The 15,076-nt window shown below is 32.3% G+C and overlaps 2 protein-coding genes across 5 annotated transcripts; one reads left to right on the forward strand and one right to left on the reverse strand.

Annotated features, from left to right (window-relative positions):
- Positions 1-412: 412 nt before the first annotated feature.
- Positions 413-2,555, forward strand: LOC140886876 (GDSL esterase/lipase At5g45670-like). 2 transcript variants are annotated; one of them, XM_073293815.1, is made up of 5 exons: positions 413-720; positions 1,221-1,345; positions 1,453-1,698; positions 1,800-2,055; positions 2,214-2,555. In XM_073293815.1, the coding sequence occupies exons 1-5, from the start codon at positions 471-473 to the stop codon at positions 2,441-2,443; spliced, it is 1,107 nt and encodes a 368-aa protein (XP_073149916.1). In that variant the 5' UTR covers positions 413-470; the 3' UTR covers positions 2,444-2,555. The 2 variants fall into 2 exon arrangements, with proteins under 2 accessions (XP_073149916.1, XP_073149989.1); XM_073293888.1 differs by having other exon boundaries at positions 1,242-1,345.
- Positions 2,556-2,659: 104 nt separating this feature from the next.
- Positions 2,660-7,509, reverse strand: LOC140886994 (floral homeotic protein AGAMOUS). Of its 3 annotated transcripts, none has more exons than XM_073294089.1 (8): positions 7,345-7,509; positions 6,857-7,091; positions 3,956-4,099; positions 3,755-3,854; positions 3,579-3,620; positions 3,458-3,502; positions 3,142-3,320; positions 2,660-2,939 (listed from the first exon to the last, which is right to left on the reverse strand). In XM_073294089.1, the coding sequence occupies exons 2-8, from the start codon at positions 7,084-7,086 to the stop codon at positions 2,936-2,938; spliced, it is 744 nt and encodes a 247-aa protein (XP_073150190.1). In that variant the 5' UTR covers positions 7,087-7,091; positions 7,345-7,509; the 3' UTR covers positions 2,660-2,935. The 3 variants fall into 3 exon arrangements, with proteins under 3 accessions (XP_073150190.1, XP_073150273.1, XP_073150110.1); XM_073294172.1 differs by having other exon boundaries at positions 3,458-3,499; positions 7,349-7,507; XM_073294009.1 differs by having other exon boundaries at positions 7,349-7,507.
- Positions 7,510-15,076: the final 7,567 nt, after the last annotated feature.

Here is a 15,076-nt window from a genome sequence, read left to right on the forward strand (position 1 = left end):
CTGATCATAAGTCGGGAAGGGTCGATGCTACCCTTGGGATAGCTACCCCAAGGGCAAATAAATGAACAAGATTAAATCAATATTTGGGATGCAAATGTGATTTGGTCCATTCAATCGCCCGTAGGGTAGCTAGCATGAACTAGTCCATAAGTCGGACCAAAATCTGGCCGAACAAATTTTAAAAACTTGCTAACTGTTTTACATAACTTAAAAGTTTTTATTCACTACTCTGAAATATTGCTGGTTTGCTTGAAAACAGAAGAGGCATGCAATAATTTCATAACATTTCAATGCTTTTTTTCTTTTATAAATCTTGTTGTCAAGACTCCAGCCTGTTTTCAACCCAAGCAGCACCTCTATAAATACCTTAATTGGCTTTCCTTCTTGCCTCACACTACATAGCTTCCACATAGTAGCTAAGCTAAGCAGTACACAAATTACTTGACTTGCATACACATATTGTTTTACAAATGGGTGGTGGGTTTAGAACATGGATGGCGGTGGTTGTGGCGGCTGTAGTGGCGGCGCTGAATGTTCATCACGTGGCGGCGCAACCCCAAGTGCCATGTTACTTCATTTTTGGTGATTCGTTGGTGGATAACGGGAACAACAACAACATCGAATCGTTGGCAAGAGCTAATTACTTTCCGTATGGGATTGATTTTCCCGGTGGCCCAACCGGAAGGTTCAGCAACGGCAAAACCACCGTCGATGAGCTCGGTAAGCTCTGTTGATTCCTTTCTCGCCCACAGCGGCCGAGCCATGCACGTTGATGGCGCGCCACTCGGGCTCGGCTCGATTTTTTTAAAAAAAATTTGTATATATAGTTTTGAATAATTTAAATAAATTTGGTGTTAGTTCGGACAACCCGATTCAAAATATAAAAAGATTTGATAGCTTAAAAGTTTAGCTTGGTAGACTAAAAATCATGACTATGCTGTTGTTCGCCGGTAACTTTTATTTTATATTTGTAAATTAACATTTATTTCAGCACAATTGAAAATATTTTAAGATAATAAGTCAACAAAAAATTAATGAACTTGCTTTTTTTTGCTAACTTGTCTTGATCATCATAATCAATGTGGGTACGAACAATTACTAAATTTATTCACAAACCCATGTGAGAAGAATCCTCCCAATTAACTTTCGCATTTATTAATTTTTAACATGGCAAATTTATTTATTGGTACAAAAATTCGCATTAATTTGGCCACGTGCAGCGGAGCTATTGGGCTTTGAAGATTACATACCCCCTTACGCCACCGCCCGTGGCCAAGACGTACTAAGAGGAGTAAACTATGCTTCCGCCGCCGCCGGAATCAGACAAGAAACTGGCGGACTGTTGGTAAGAATTAGTCGCTATATATATTTAACATTCAATTTTAAGCTAAACCCGAAAAATATATACTAGTATTCTTAAGTTGGTACTTACATTAATAATTATAAACTTAGGGTGCGAGAATTGATTTCACGGAGCAAGTGAATAACTACAAGAACACTGTCGCCCAAATAGTCGATATATTTGGTAACCAAGATGAAGCATCCAAGTACTTGGGCAAATGCATCTACTCAATCGGAGTGGGCAGCAACGACTATCTCAACAACTATTTCATGCCTCTTTACTACACAACCGCCCGTCAGTACTCGCCGGAACAATACGCCGATGCTCTCATTCAACAATATTCAGTCCAAGTAAAGGTAAATAAGTTTCCACTAGCTTTTATTATTGTGTAAAGATCATATGAAACTTCTAATATATTTTTTTTGCTTTTTTTATCATGAATTTCTTGTTGGTATAGACTTTGTACGAATTTGGAGCAAGGAAGTTCGTCTTAACTGGAGTGGGCCAAATCGGGTGCAGCCCATATGAGTTGGCCCAAAATAGCCCAGATGGTTCCACATGTGTAAGCAGAATTAACGAGGCTGATCAGATATTTAACAACAGATTGAGGTCCTTAGTTGATAATTTCAACACTGATTTGCGGGTTGCGCGATTTATTTACATCGACGTGTACGGCATCTTTCAGGATTTAATGGATAACCCCTCAGATTTCGGTAATTACGCAAACACCCCTCATTCAATTTTTCATGTATCCCATATATATATTTTTTTCCCTTTTTTTAAAAACGAAATGTATATAATATTATTAAAGAAGTAAATTTTTGTTCTAAAATTTTTGACTAGCTAGCTTCTATTTTTTTATTGGATTCAGGGTTTAGGGTGACAAATGCAGCATGCTGTGGACTGGGGAGGAACAATGGCCAACTGAGATGTCTCCCAATGCAAGTTCCATGTCTGGATAGGAACGACTATTTGTTTTGGGATGCTTTCCATCCTTCCGAAGCTGCAAATATCATAATCGCGAGGAGATCATACAACGCTGAAAAGGGATCCGATGCATATCCTTATGATATTAATCGCTTAGCCCAAGCTCAACTCTGAGATATCGTTTGGTTTAAAGGATAAAATAATTGTCCGACTGAAGAGAAATATGGTTCATGAGTACTGTTCTTTCGGATACATTTAGTGCATGAAGTACTGTTGTTATCTTGTGTGGCATGGAAATCTTCACTTTGATCATCTATCATATTATACATTTCATTACTACTAGATTTGATTGAATTTGAGGTAATATATAGAAACATGCTGAGTCCAATAACACTTGAAACATGTCATCTTATTCATCGTAGGCAGAAACAAGGTCCAAGAATACAACAAAGTACTCATAAAATAGACAATATCCGTTTCATAGTATCATGACAACATATATAGATAAATATTTATTACAAGCTACACTTACTCAGTTAACATAATACGACTCGGATCACTCCATTTGATATCTGCATGCTCACCTTCTTAATTACTTAAAAGCCAGAAATATAATACCTTGCAAGAAACAGGAACAGGAGAAATACCATGGCTTCTGTTGCACCATCAGCTGTCGGAAAATACGAGAAAATTGTTATTGCATTTAATTTCTATATATAGCTGTTACATAGCATGTGTGTTTGTTTGGATCCAAAACTATTCAAACTTAACTAGTTTAGTATATGCATATAAACACAAACTGGCTTAATTCTAATGGTGTTTAGATAGAAAAAAATGGGGATATTGTTTGATGAAAAGTAGTGTATACTTACACTAACTGCAGAGATGGCGGGTCTTGACGAGGGTAATGATCATTATCCTGATGCAATTCATTGACTTGAAGGTAGTTTCGAGCATCAAATGGCTGGGGCGGAACGAGTTGGTCATACTCGGAAGCACTTGCTGGCATCAAATTCATGTGCTGTTGTTGGGCTCTCTCAGTTTCAGCTATCTTCACAGTTCATCCAAAAACAAATTGTGAATCGATCAATCCAATGTGCATACATACAAACATGTATTAAATTTTACCAATTCATCTCCCAAACATTAGCAACAAATGGATATATATGATGTTATATATTAGTGTACCTTTGCTCGAAGGTACTGGTTATTGTGATGTAAGTCGATCTCCTGCTGCAAGTCATCAGCAAGCTAAGAATTCAAATACATGTTAGCAACAGAAAAATATATTATATGATCACTTACTTACCCTCTTCTGCATGTACTCGATTTCAGAAAAAAGCAGCTCATTCTGCAACAAATTGATGTCGGACACACATTATATCAATAACAACAATTCAATATTCTCCATTCAAAAACTGATTTAAATTTCGAAAAATAAAAAAAGTTATATCTTCATTCATGTTCATATATTCGTCTATCGACCTTTTTGGATCGAATTCTGCTAATGCCTCTTTCAACCTTAGTCTCCAGATTCTTGAGCTCCCTCAGGTTTAAACCTCCTAAAGACTCACCAATCATGTTCCTGAATCAAAACATGAATATGGTCCAAATGTAATAATCAACTACAATAACATTATTGGGGAAAAAATGTATATATGTATACTTGAATTGTTCACCATGCACCTGTTATGGTTCTGCAAATTACTGATCTGCGCACGCAGTTTCGATGCTTCTTGCTGGTAATACTGAGTGTTGGCTTCAGCAACAGACCCATTGTTTGAGGAATCTGTGGATGCTTTCTTGTACCTTTCGATGGTCGTTTTCACACTGCACCAGTCACATTATATGGTCATTATATATACAACAAGCTAATTTTGAGATAACAGTAGTACTGATCATTTTCAAGAAATTTGAGTTTAAAATGTTGAAGTCTCTGGTAATATCAACAATATTTCTTCAAAATGTTCTTTTTTTTTTTTTTAAATAACTCTAAGATTTTAAAGGGAGGGGCATAGCCTTATGTACAATGGACAAAAACCAATGGGGAAAAGGCATGAACAATTTACAATCCAAAAGGGAGTGTGGAAATTCGTTCAGATTGATTCTGCAGTCCATTCCAAAGGTCTAATTTGACATGATTTAATGAATTGAACCCAACACAGCAGACACCTAGCTATATATCTCTCTCCTTACTTTCTGCTACCTTAATTCCGTCGAGCCACTGATTGGCTGCCATTGCCAAGCTGGCACTCATCAATCTTCATTATTCAATTGGCTCATTTTTCCAAATTTATTACTATGGTTGCAAGTAAAGCCCCTCTCATATGTACATATATCTAAATATAACTGTACTTATTCATACTACAAATATATATTAGTGAAATTCACCACATGTATATGGTGGATATATTTGTTGTATATATATATCACTTTTAGGCATTTGATGCATGTGAATATTCTTGGTTAAATAGAATGACATGAAAAGTGAAAAACACCAATACTTATACATGAAGCAGACCTATTTTGAACACGAACTTTCACTTTTCCACCCCTACAGTATTCGTTCAAATGTTTTATTAAATTAATTATTTGGTTTTCCGAAATTTTTTGAAAACTAAAATTCCCATTCTTATTTTAAGATATGTTATTCCATATAGCATAAAATTTTAAAAATAAAAACTTGTTTGATCATTCATAATTATATTTTGCAAATCCATCAAATTAGCCTTGACCTAGCAAGGCAATAAAAAGTGGGAATTAAGTAATGCATATTACACACGTATAACACAAAATTAAACTACCATCAAACGATCTCACTAGTCGATTTGTGAGACGGATCACCTATCAAGTATCGACCCGTCTCATGTGAGACCTGCTCCATGATATACTTATATTGTAAATTATTCAAGTTGATTCTCACCAAAAAATACTTGTGAATAAATTCAGAAATCTCCTATTGGCTGGCAGAAGCCGTACCTTACGTATCTATATATACCTATACATATAGTTTTGTACGTAAATTTTCAGAACCTAAGGCAGGCATTCTCATTGGTTAGCTAATTAGTGTTTCAGTTCCGTTCATTTACTTCTTTCCTCTTTTGGTTACAAAGTTTTCAGAAGCTTAGTGAAAGCCTTAAACTGAGATGGCACAAAGAAAACGGGTTCAGTACTTAATTTTTACACCGTCGCGGAACCTTTTTTTTTTTAGCTGTGTGATGTTGTGAAGGAAGTGGGGGAAGATGGAAAAAAAATTGAGTATCGATGGTGACATATTAAAAACTGCATTTTGTCAGAAATCAAGAACAAGAAAATCTGAATGTGACGTGACCAAAGATTCTTGTAATTGAGATAAATTTATCTACTTCGACTTTCGGTTCTAACTAAAAAAGGATACCTACGGTTAGATTCCAAGAACAAGAAAATCAAGCCAAAAGTAACAAGTAAATTGGGTTGGATTCATTCTAAAGTTTGCTGGGATTGAGTTGCTGAAGTATATAATATTGATCTGTGCTAGCAAGAAAGACCCCCTCTCCGGGTATGTGAAAAGACAAGAAAGACCTGTGTCGTTTAGAATATTTATATTGTCCGAATTACATAGCTAGGGTGTTAAAAAATTAAGGAAAAAAACCCATCAAAATTAGACTGATTTCTTCAACTACACACACCCTTCTGTGCTTATATGTTATATATGTCCAAAAGATCTGTGCTTGGGTACATAGGTGCAAAAGTAGAGCTATTTAGGGTTAATTAGAGTTCAATCTTGGTAATTACTTTGAAAAAACTTAATAAACATCTCCAAATTTAAAAGAAAAAGAAACCCTAATAAGGGTTGTAAGAGTTATGTTGACATCTTTTCTGGCAGAGTCCTTTTTCTTTGCCTTGCTGATGCAAAAAAACTGACTTGCTATTAAAGAATTGTTCAAAGGAATTGGATGGATTGGCAAATGAGAGCTCGACAACTTGAGAATAGTCCTCTCCCATAGCCTTTGAGAAGAAGAAAATATGGCTCTCAAATATAATTTGAGAACTGATCTCAAATTTTTTTGTATTAATGTATGTATGGCTTCAAATTTTCCATTTCTTGCTGACAACAACTATACATTTGTCTTTTGCAAGAGATCTATGCATTTAAAAGAAACCCTCGTAAAGCACAGTGAAATGAACAAATTAGGAAAACAAAAGAAAGACAAACAAATCCATGTCAAGAAAAAAAAAAAAAAAAACAAATGTTTTCACTGTACGTAACATGATTATGTCGATGGTGTCCAAAATCTTCCCCAAAAATTTGGTTTAGCAAGATCTCAAAAAGAGGAGGTCACAGATTTTAGCTAATTAAGTTCCCCTTTTAGATGGACACGAGAAAATGAGAGAAAGAAGCATCCAAGATCCATCGTTTCCTTACAGACAAAACAAGAAAAGAAAAGGCAAAAACTTAGAGACAAGCGCCTCCTGAGCAGTTTCCATAGAAGAAAAACCAGCCCAGATCCTCCAAGATAGTTAAATTTTAGTTAAACCCTTTTTTTTTCATCTTTTTGTAATCTTGATGTTTTTCGCCACACAAAATTTGTACTTTTTTCCTTTTACCTGTTGTTTGCATACTCGTAGAGACGGCCTCGGTTTGAGAAGACAATTAGAGCAACCTCAGCATCACAAAGCACCGATAATTCATAGGCCTTCTTCAGCAGACCGTTGCGGCGTTTGCAGAAGGTCACCTGTCGATTCGTCGTGTTTTCGATCCGCTTGATCTCGATCTTCCCCCTCGCAATCTTCCTCTGGGGAGACAAATCCCTTGCTTGCTCATTGTGGAATTCCATTGATTCTTGCAACACCAAAAGTAACATCAGTACTTTTGTGATTCTTGCAACAGGTGATGTTCAACAATATATATAAATCAATAAAAATCTGAATCAAACTTTGAACCCCTTAATTTGTTTGGATTCCAGAAACATCAAACGATCGCAAAAAATCAATCTTTAAATTCACACTTCATCAAGAATTGTGGTATGTATATGTGACAGCTAAATTTGTGCATATATACTTGTTAATTTGTAAGATTAATATTTTTGCCTCACCGACCTGATAGTGGTTGAAGGTTTCTTGAGAGCAGAAGACGAATCAAATTTGTGTGATGCTTAATTAATTTCTGGAGATGGAATTGAAGGAACCTAGCTATGCAGAAAAATGTTAAGGAGTTGTGTATTTATAAAGTGAAGTTGACTCGTATTGCCATGATAATAATGGATAACTTGATCTCTGTTGTTAGCATAGCTAATTGTTTTAATTACTTCCCTCCAAAATTCATGCATATGTACTAATTAATTAATGTGATCTTTACTTGGTATAAAGTCTCTATTAATAAAACATGGTCAGAACAAGAACATCGAAATTTTTTGTATACGAAATATATATTTTAAAGATTTAGATCGTCTGTTAAATTTCGCGAACGAAAAATAAAAATCCATTTACCCTTTTTCTTTTCTTTTTTTCCTTGTGTTGCTCACCTTTTTTTTAATTAGTTCTATCCCAAGTATGTATGGCTCAGACCCAGTTACCAGTTACTCTTCCAGGGTGCTAATTATTTGGCCACATTTTCTTTCCTACTTTTCACAGAAAATGGCCCTTGAACTTCAAATTAAAATGTGAAATATAATAGTCATTTCCGTAGATTCAAGGTTTATTAGAGGCAAATATCTGCTAAATCAACACACACAAATAGTGGTACTTAACGTGCGATTGGGTTTTCCAAAATACATATATATTATCTAATATCTATGCTACGGATATATGTGACATATGGTGACACCATTTCTTTTTCTTATATTGAATGAGAAGTTAGCTACTCCATGGTAACCATGTCATTCTACAAATAAATTTGTTCTTTACCAGTATCGGTCAAATTATTTTGTTTCTTTTGTAATTTTAGTATTTTTTTCTCATTCATATGTCACCATGTTGATATATCTGATGTCATGTCAACACTCTGCCTAAAAAAAATTTGAAAAGACAAAATTATCGAGTTAGGAATGAAATTTGATCGAATAGAGGATCAAAATCACAATTAAGCTAACTTACATTATGAATTTTACGATTAATTTTTCCTTTTCCATGTCATGTTCAAAACTCTTTCATGTGTGACTGAACTACCAGTCAAAAAATAGTTTTCTCGATCAGTTCTGTTCGTTTGTATTATTTATATATCTGCTCATCATGTCCCGCTGAGTTCACGATTACGTAAGTGTGGTATTCTAGTGCTAAATCCAAACGTCCAAAACTAATTTGGAAACGTGAGATCCATAATAATATATGAACTCTACATGGACAGATTAAATTGGACTTCACTAATACAGCTAGTGTGAAGATACTATCCTTGTGCTCGCGTCAACTGTATTTGCTCTTTTTTGTTTTTGTTTTTTTTCTTTTACCTTTTCAATAACTTAACTATCTAAGACTGGTGATTTGAGTTGACCTAGCTAACAAGGTGACTGTGGCTCATTTCTTTAGGATTGGTTTGGATATTGTCATGCTTTGTATGATATATCATTTTTCTTGAAAGATAGATCATCCTATTGATATATTACCTACTGAGACCCTTTTCACATTATCATGTTAACTCGTTGTTCTGATAACTAAATTTATTGTCTGTGCCAAATTTGTTTGTGGCTTCTCATGATTATATATGTTGTGTTTAGAATTCAATTTTTATCTTGATGTGTTGTGTTCAGTAATTTTTTATATAAATAGTTCAAGTAGATAATCATGATATTGTGATTAAAATTTAGTGAGTACATACGGTCTAAACAGTGATTGCATGTTTTGGACGGGACGCTACATGTACACGGAGGGTTACGGTTACACGTTGCACTTGAAATTACATAAATATCTTTAATGTATTTTGAAAGAGTTTTTTCAAATAAAATGGAAGGATAACTTTGTAATTTCATGTGTAGTGTGTAACCCAACGTATAACTCAATGTGTACATGTAACATTTTTCTTAAATTTATACGTCACTTGTTTAAGAATTTAATATTAAAACATTACATATTATTTCGACCTACGATTTTAATTTATTAAAATGAGGATTTGGGCCATAAAAACAAAATTGCGATGTAAAAGAGGTACATGAAGTGTTGTTACATGTTACACTTTTCATCTTCGACATTAATGGAGAGGTTAAAATATGTACTATTATATCCCCCCTTCAATTTTAGTTAAAAAATAAAAGGAGAAAAATTATTTGATTCTCGATCATATCTTACAATACCCGGCCCCCATCTCTCAATTTTTCAGTCAACCAACCAACCAAATAATATAAATTATTTAACGCTTAACATAATTATAAATATTTATATATTTACATATTTTTATTTCATTCAAACTAAACTTATATATATATTTATAAATTTATATGTACATGCTCACACAATCTCTGTGTTAGAGGCTAGTATATATTTTGAAGTTGAGATCGATATACCAACAAATTTTTAATTAATTTACTGAAGTCTTATTTAAAATTACAACTATATCATCACTATATAATTACTTTATTAATCTTTCCCCCCATAAAATAGTATTTATTTTTTAAATCTCTCAATAATTTATTTATCGAGTTATTTGTATCAAAATCTCTTGCGAAATACCGAGCATGCATATTTTAATTATATGAAATTAAATAAGCGTCTAAGCTCTTGAAGTTTTATAAAAATTTCACGATCTACCCCTCTGAAAACGCGATTTTATGAACATGTGACATACTGCGGCTAAGAAACCAACATGAATCTCAAAATTGATTAGAGATTTCCAATACAAGAAGCCATGGACTGTTGCTCGAAGATTCCATCGTTGTTAATTTGCTAAAAAAATCCATGCATGATTTCTTGCTCGGCCTTTTGTGTAGATCTGAACAATTATATTCTAATGGATGTAGTGTATGGATCTGTAAAATATTATATCTTAATAAAATAGTATTTTTGTACATTCAACGTAATATTATTCAAATTTGAGTATTTTAGCTGCAACATGAGCGTGTATTCAAAAATCACATTAACAAGGGTAAGTCGTGCAATTTTTAAAAGAATTCATGAGCTAAGACGTCTATTTAATTTCATGGTGTGAAATATATTTTTCAATATTTCACAAGAGATTTTGGTGTAAATAACTCTATATTTATATATTTTCAAAATTTTTAGTTTTAAAAATCATAAAATTTGAAAATAACGAAATTATTGTATTTAGACCATTGTTCTAATTATATAAGCACTCAAACCGTAAAAGAACTCTAGCATATATAATGTTCCATTACACATATAAAATGTATCATTTTATTTCCTTGTAGACTTGTGGTTATGGACTTATGGTAGGGGGAAAAACAAATTTTTGAAAATATTCCCGATGTAATTGTTATTATAAGAAATAGGTTCGAGAAGCACATCAAAATATACAAAGTCATCTCACTTGTGGTGGATCATTCGTCGCTCGCAGAAGTATTAATAGCCAAAAAAAAAAATCCATATATGCATATAATACAAATTAAGAATAATTGCATACACTATCCCGTGAAATACCGATATTGCTAAAAATATTTTACGAAAAAAGAATGATCTATTAGCTCCTTGTTTTTGAATATTGAGCACACACGTTCCCATGTTTTCAAATTTTGAGCACTATGGTGTTTTCAGCAATTTCATGATTTCAGGGGTGGTGTATGTAATTATTCCAAAAAATATAGTATATATATTGTTTGAGGTTTTGGTAACAATTCTCCAAGGTGCGCGATCGAAGGATTTGATTGAATTTCGAATCCACCCTTTTATTAATTTTTTTTGAAGATGTAGTCGTAAAATTTAATTACCGTGGACCACAATGATAACAAAATATCTCTCTTTTCTATTTATCTAAGATGAGGACCACATTGGTGATAAAAAGCTACGTCGTATCATTGATCGCCAGCTAAATTAAGGTAAGTGGTCGAAGTAGTTAAGGGTGTAAGTTAGAAAATTGCAAAAACCTAAAAATAAGCTCTTCCCAATTAAAATCGTTGGGTTCTTTAATTAGTACTAGATGGCAACGGGGCGGGTTGGGGCGGGTTGGGTTAAATCCAAAACCCGCCCCGCCTCTCTTTGGCCCCGTCCCGCGAACCCGGAAGGTAATGACTGAGCCAGGATTCAAAATTCACCCGCGCTAAAATTTCTAACAAGAAACAAAAAATAATTAATAGGAATTAAAACGATGAATAAGATACTTTTTCATTGTACTTTTAAAAAGTTTTTCGATCTTCAATAATTTTTTATGAAATCATATTTAAAATTTAAAAACTTTTGACTAATATCACAATCCAAATTTATTTTCAATATGACATCATATAAGGATACATAATCTAATATAAATAGAAACTTGAACGGAAGAAACAATTAAAATTTTTTATGAATAAAAAATTGCAAATCTAAAAAAATTCTTTCATTGCAATGCAGACATTTTTAAAATAAAATAATATCACAAAGCAGAAAAAATTAAAGAAGGTTAAGAAGAAATCTATCTTATAGAAGTGGAAAATATTATTTAAAAGACGAGGATTGATAGAGATAAAATTTAAATTGAATCAAATCTAATCAATAAGACAATGACGAAAAACGTAATTTTGAGACATATGAGTTACTTAATTTTTTTAATTGGGCTATATATCAGCTATTTAATTTTTTTAATTTGACTACCCAGGCTAATATAGCATTTGGTTAAAAAATAACACAAAAAAATTATTTATAAAAATATATCTAATACATAAAAAAAAATTAAATGGGCCACCCGCTAAAGCCCGGGTGGCTTATAACGTGCCTCCGCCCTTGCCGGAAGGTATAATCCGGGTTCGATTCGTTGGACCCATCAAAAATTAAATAATTTTAAAATTATTAATTTTAAAATTTTAAAATTTTAAAAATTAATAAAAATCATTAAATTTAATTTCAAATATATATTGATAATATTTAAGACAAAAAAATATTCTCACAAGTTAAAATTTATCAATTTTTATTTAATTAAGAATTATTAGCCAAAAAATATTATAATAATACATTTTTATACGAAATCTATCATAATAAAATAAATTCATTTCAATCCAATAATATTATACACTCAAATTATGGATAATTATTAATTATTTATTATAAAAATATAATTATATATTATTAATATTATATATATATTTTATATATTTATATATATATACACGTATATTTTAAATTTATATATATATATATATATATATATATACTTTGGCGAGACGGGTCTGGTCAAACCCGAGATCCGTCTCGGACCCGCTTGTGGACTCGTTTAGGCGGGTCTAGACCCGTTCCACCGGGACGAGTTTGATGCGGGATCGGGTTTAGACCTGAGCCATTATTATCCCTAGATTTAGTTTTATATATATATATATATAATGATCCTCGGCACCCTAGGGTGCAAAAAATTTGTGAGCGGCCACTAAAACCCGGTATCGAGTTTTAATGTTTTTTATTTTTATTTTTTTGCATCACTAAAACCAACTGTGGGTTTTAGTAGTCGCTCACAGATTCCCTGCACCCTAGGGTGCAGATGAACAAAATTATATATATATATATATATATACCCAGATATATGTATCTATTAAATTAACGAGTTTTATATGTTCCGGGGAGATGCCCTGTGTATCTGTATTGATAGTTTGGATTTTGTTTTGAATTAATTTTGGTGTGATCGAGCCTTGTCGGCTCTGCTTGTGTTTAGTCCTGGTCAGTGCGGCTATAGTTTGTAAATTGATGATGTGACTCTATTTTCGAGTATATATTGTACTTGTGTTGTACAGATTTTTGGGATGTCTTTTTTACGAATAGGTCATGTCGAAATTTCTGTAGGCTCAAAACGCAAAATTTTAACATATTTTCGTTGTTTACATTAATTAATCCTGATTGGTATATATATATATATATATATATATATATATATATATATAAATATATAATATGATGAAATAATATTATCTTTTATATGAATTTTGTGAATAAAAGGGAAAATTGCTTTTTTGGTCTTGTATGTTTGTTACTTTGCGATTTCAGTCCTTTATATTTTCAGATTTCAGTTTTAGTCCGTTATCTTTATTTTTTGGCAATTTTAGTCTTTTTCTGACGTGGCGCTGACGTAGCACCAATTCAGTGCTGATGTGGTGTTGACGTGGACAGTTCCACGTAAGCATTTTTGAATAAAAATGATTTAAATTGCCAAAAATCAGAACATGCAGGATTAAAACTGAAATGTAAAAACATAAAGGATCAAAATCACAAAGTGACAAACATACAAGACTAAATTTGCAATTTTTTCTGAATAAAATTATAAGTTAAAGGATTATTCCCACTTTAATTAAATCTAAAATGCTATATATATATATATATATATATAATATATGATGAAATAATATTATGTTTTATATGACTTTTGTGAATAAAATTATAAGTTAAAGGATTATTCCCACTTTAATTAAGTCTAAAATACCCTGTACCACTTCTAAAATCACAAATCCCTTGACCACAAAGGAAATATTTTTTGGGTAATGCAAAGGGTATTTCTAGAATAAATGGATATACTAAAATATGGATTGTATAACATCAGCTCTACACTATTTTCTTTATTAAATCTATCTACTGTCATTCAATTAAAACATATTTGAATCAACTTTTCTTTAATATAAATATATATTAATGTACGTACACACACGTACGTACGTATGTATATTATTATTTAATCTAGTATTCAGGTTAGATATGTATAGGATGTTACCATATAGACATGTTCCATACTCAAAATATTGAATATATACTTAATTGACGAAAACACAAAATAAGATAAGTTAGTGGAACGAAAAAAATCAATCATCCCACCAATATTTAAAAAAAACAAAACAAAACAAAACAAAAAAAGCGAGAAAACCTTATACATTATTAATTTCAAATTTCTTTAAACGCGTGGGTTGTCATATTCATACTCCCAACTAATGATTTAACCAATGGTTTCGAGATTCCTTGTAACACAATACAACACACACCCAAAGCAATAGTGAAAGCTTCCAAATAATTAATAGTTTGATGGAAATGGAAACATATAAAAAGTGCATGCCCTAAAGTCATTTTAGAAACAATATTCTTTCTAAGAAGGGGACCGATCTACACATGATCATAGGATGGAGATCGAGCAGACTACTCAGGTAGAGATGATATATGGATGGATCCATCCCCCGCCCTACCTAGCTAGCTACTCATTATTATTTTTATGTGCATCTTTGTTAAAATGTTCGATTTTGGAGATCTTCATTTCGATATAGTGGGAGTCGTTTATGATCGTCCATCCAATGATTTACATCGAGTTCTTTGGTATATTACTCTCTTTATAAATTCGATCTTTATATCGTGTAATTTTAGTTCTTATTCAGTGTGACGCTGACATGAACCAACATGCTCAGTGTCACGTCAGCAGTCTTATGAAAAAATAAATAAAAGTGACTAAAGATGAAATTTGTTGATATCAAAGACAAATAAATTAAGGAAACAAACATACAAAATCAAAATTATAGTTTTTTTGGAATTACGAAAAACAAGCATATATAATTCGAAATATAATATGAAACGCTATCAGGAACTAAATAGTTTAGTTCTAAAATATATCTGGACTGGATCCTTCGTGATGTTGAAATATGAAAGAATTCAATTCCAAGACCTAACGTAATTAATGAATGGCCCATAATCAATTTCGCGTATTAAATTTTTTCGCATTGGCGTCCACAC

This window comes from Henckelia pumila, chromosome 1, assembly GCF_033568475.1.
Source record: "Henckelia pumila isolate YLH828 chromosome 1, ASM3356847v2, whole genome shotgun sequence".
NCBI classification, from domain to species: Eukaryota; Viridiplantae; Streptophyta; class Magnoliopsida; order Lamiales; family Gesneriaceae; genus Henckelia; species Henckelia pumila.

Bases quoted from the DNA above. Each gene is read 5' to 3' on its own strand.
- LOC140886994 (XM_073294089.1), bottom strand. From the start codon at position 7,086: ATGGAATTCCACAATGAGCAAGCAAGGGATTTGTCTCCCCAGAGGAAG. The intron at 3,855-3,955 runs GTGCATGGTGAA...GTTTTGATTCAG, and splicing joins AATTTGCAGAACCATAACAG to GAACATGATTGGTGAGTCTT. The intron at 3,503-3,578 runs GTAAGTAAGTGA...GATGACTTGCAG, and splicing joins TCGAGTACATGCAGAAGAGG to CAGGAGATCGACTTACATCA.
- LOC140886876 (XM_073293815.1), top strand. From the start codon at position 471: ATGGGTGGTGGGTTTAGAACATGGATGGCGGTGGTTGTGGCGGCTGTA. The intron at 721-1,220 runs GTAAGCTCTGTT...GGCCACGTGCAG, and splicing joins AACCACCGTCGATGAGCTCG to CGGAGCTATTGGGCTTTGAA. The intron at 1,346-1,452 runs GTAAGAATTAGT...TTATAAACTTAG, and splicing joins AAGAAACTGGCGGACTGTTG to GGTGCGAGAATTGATTTCAC.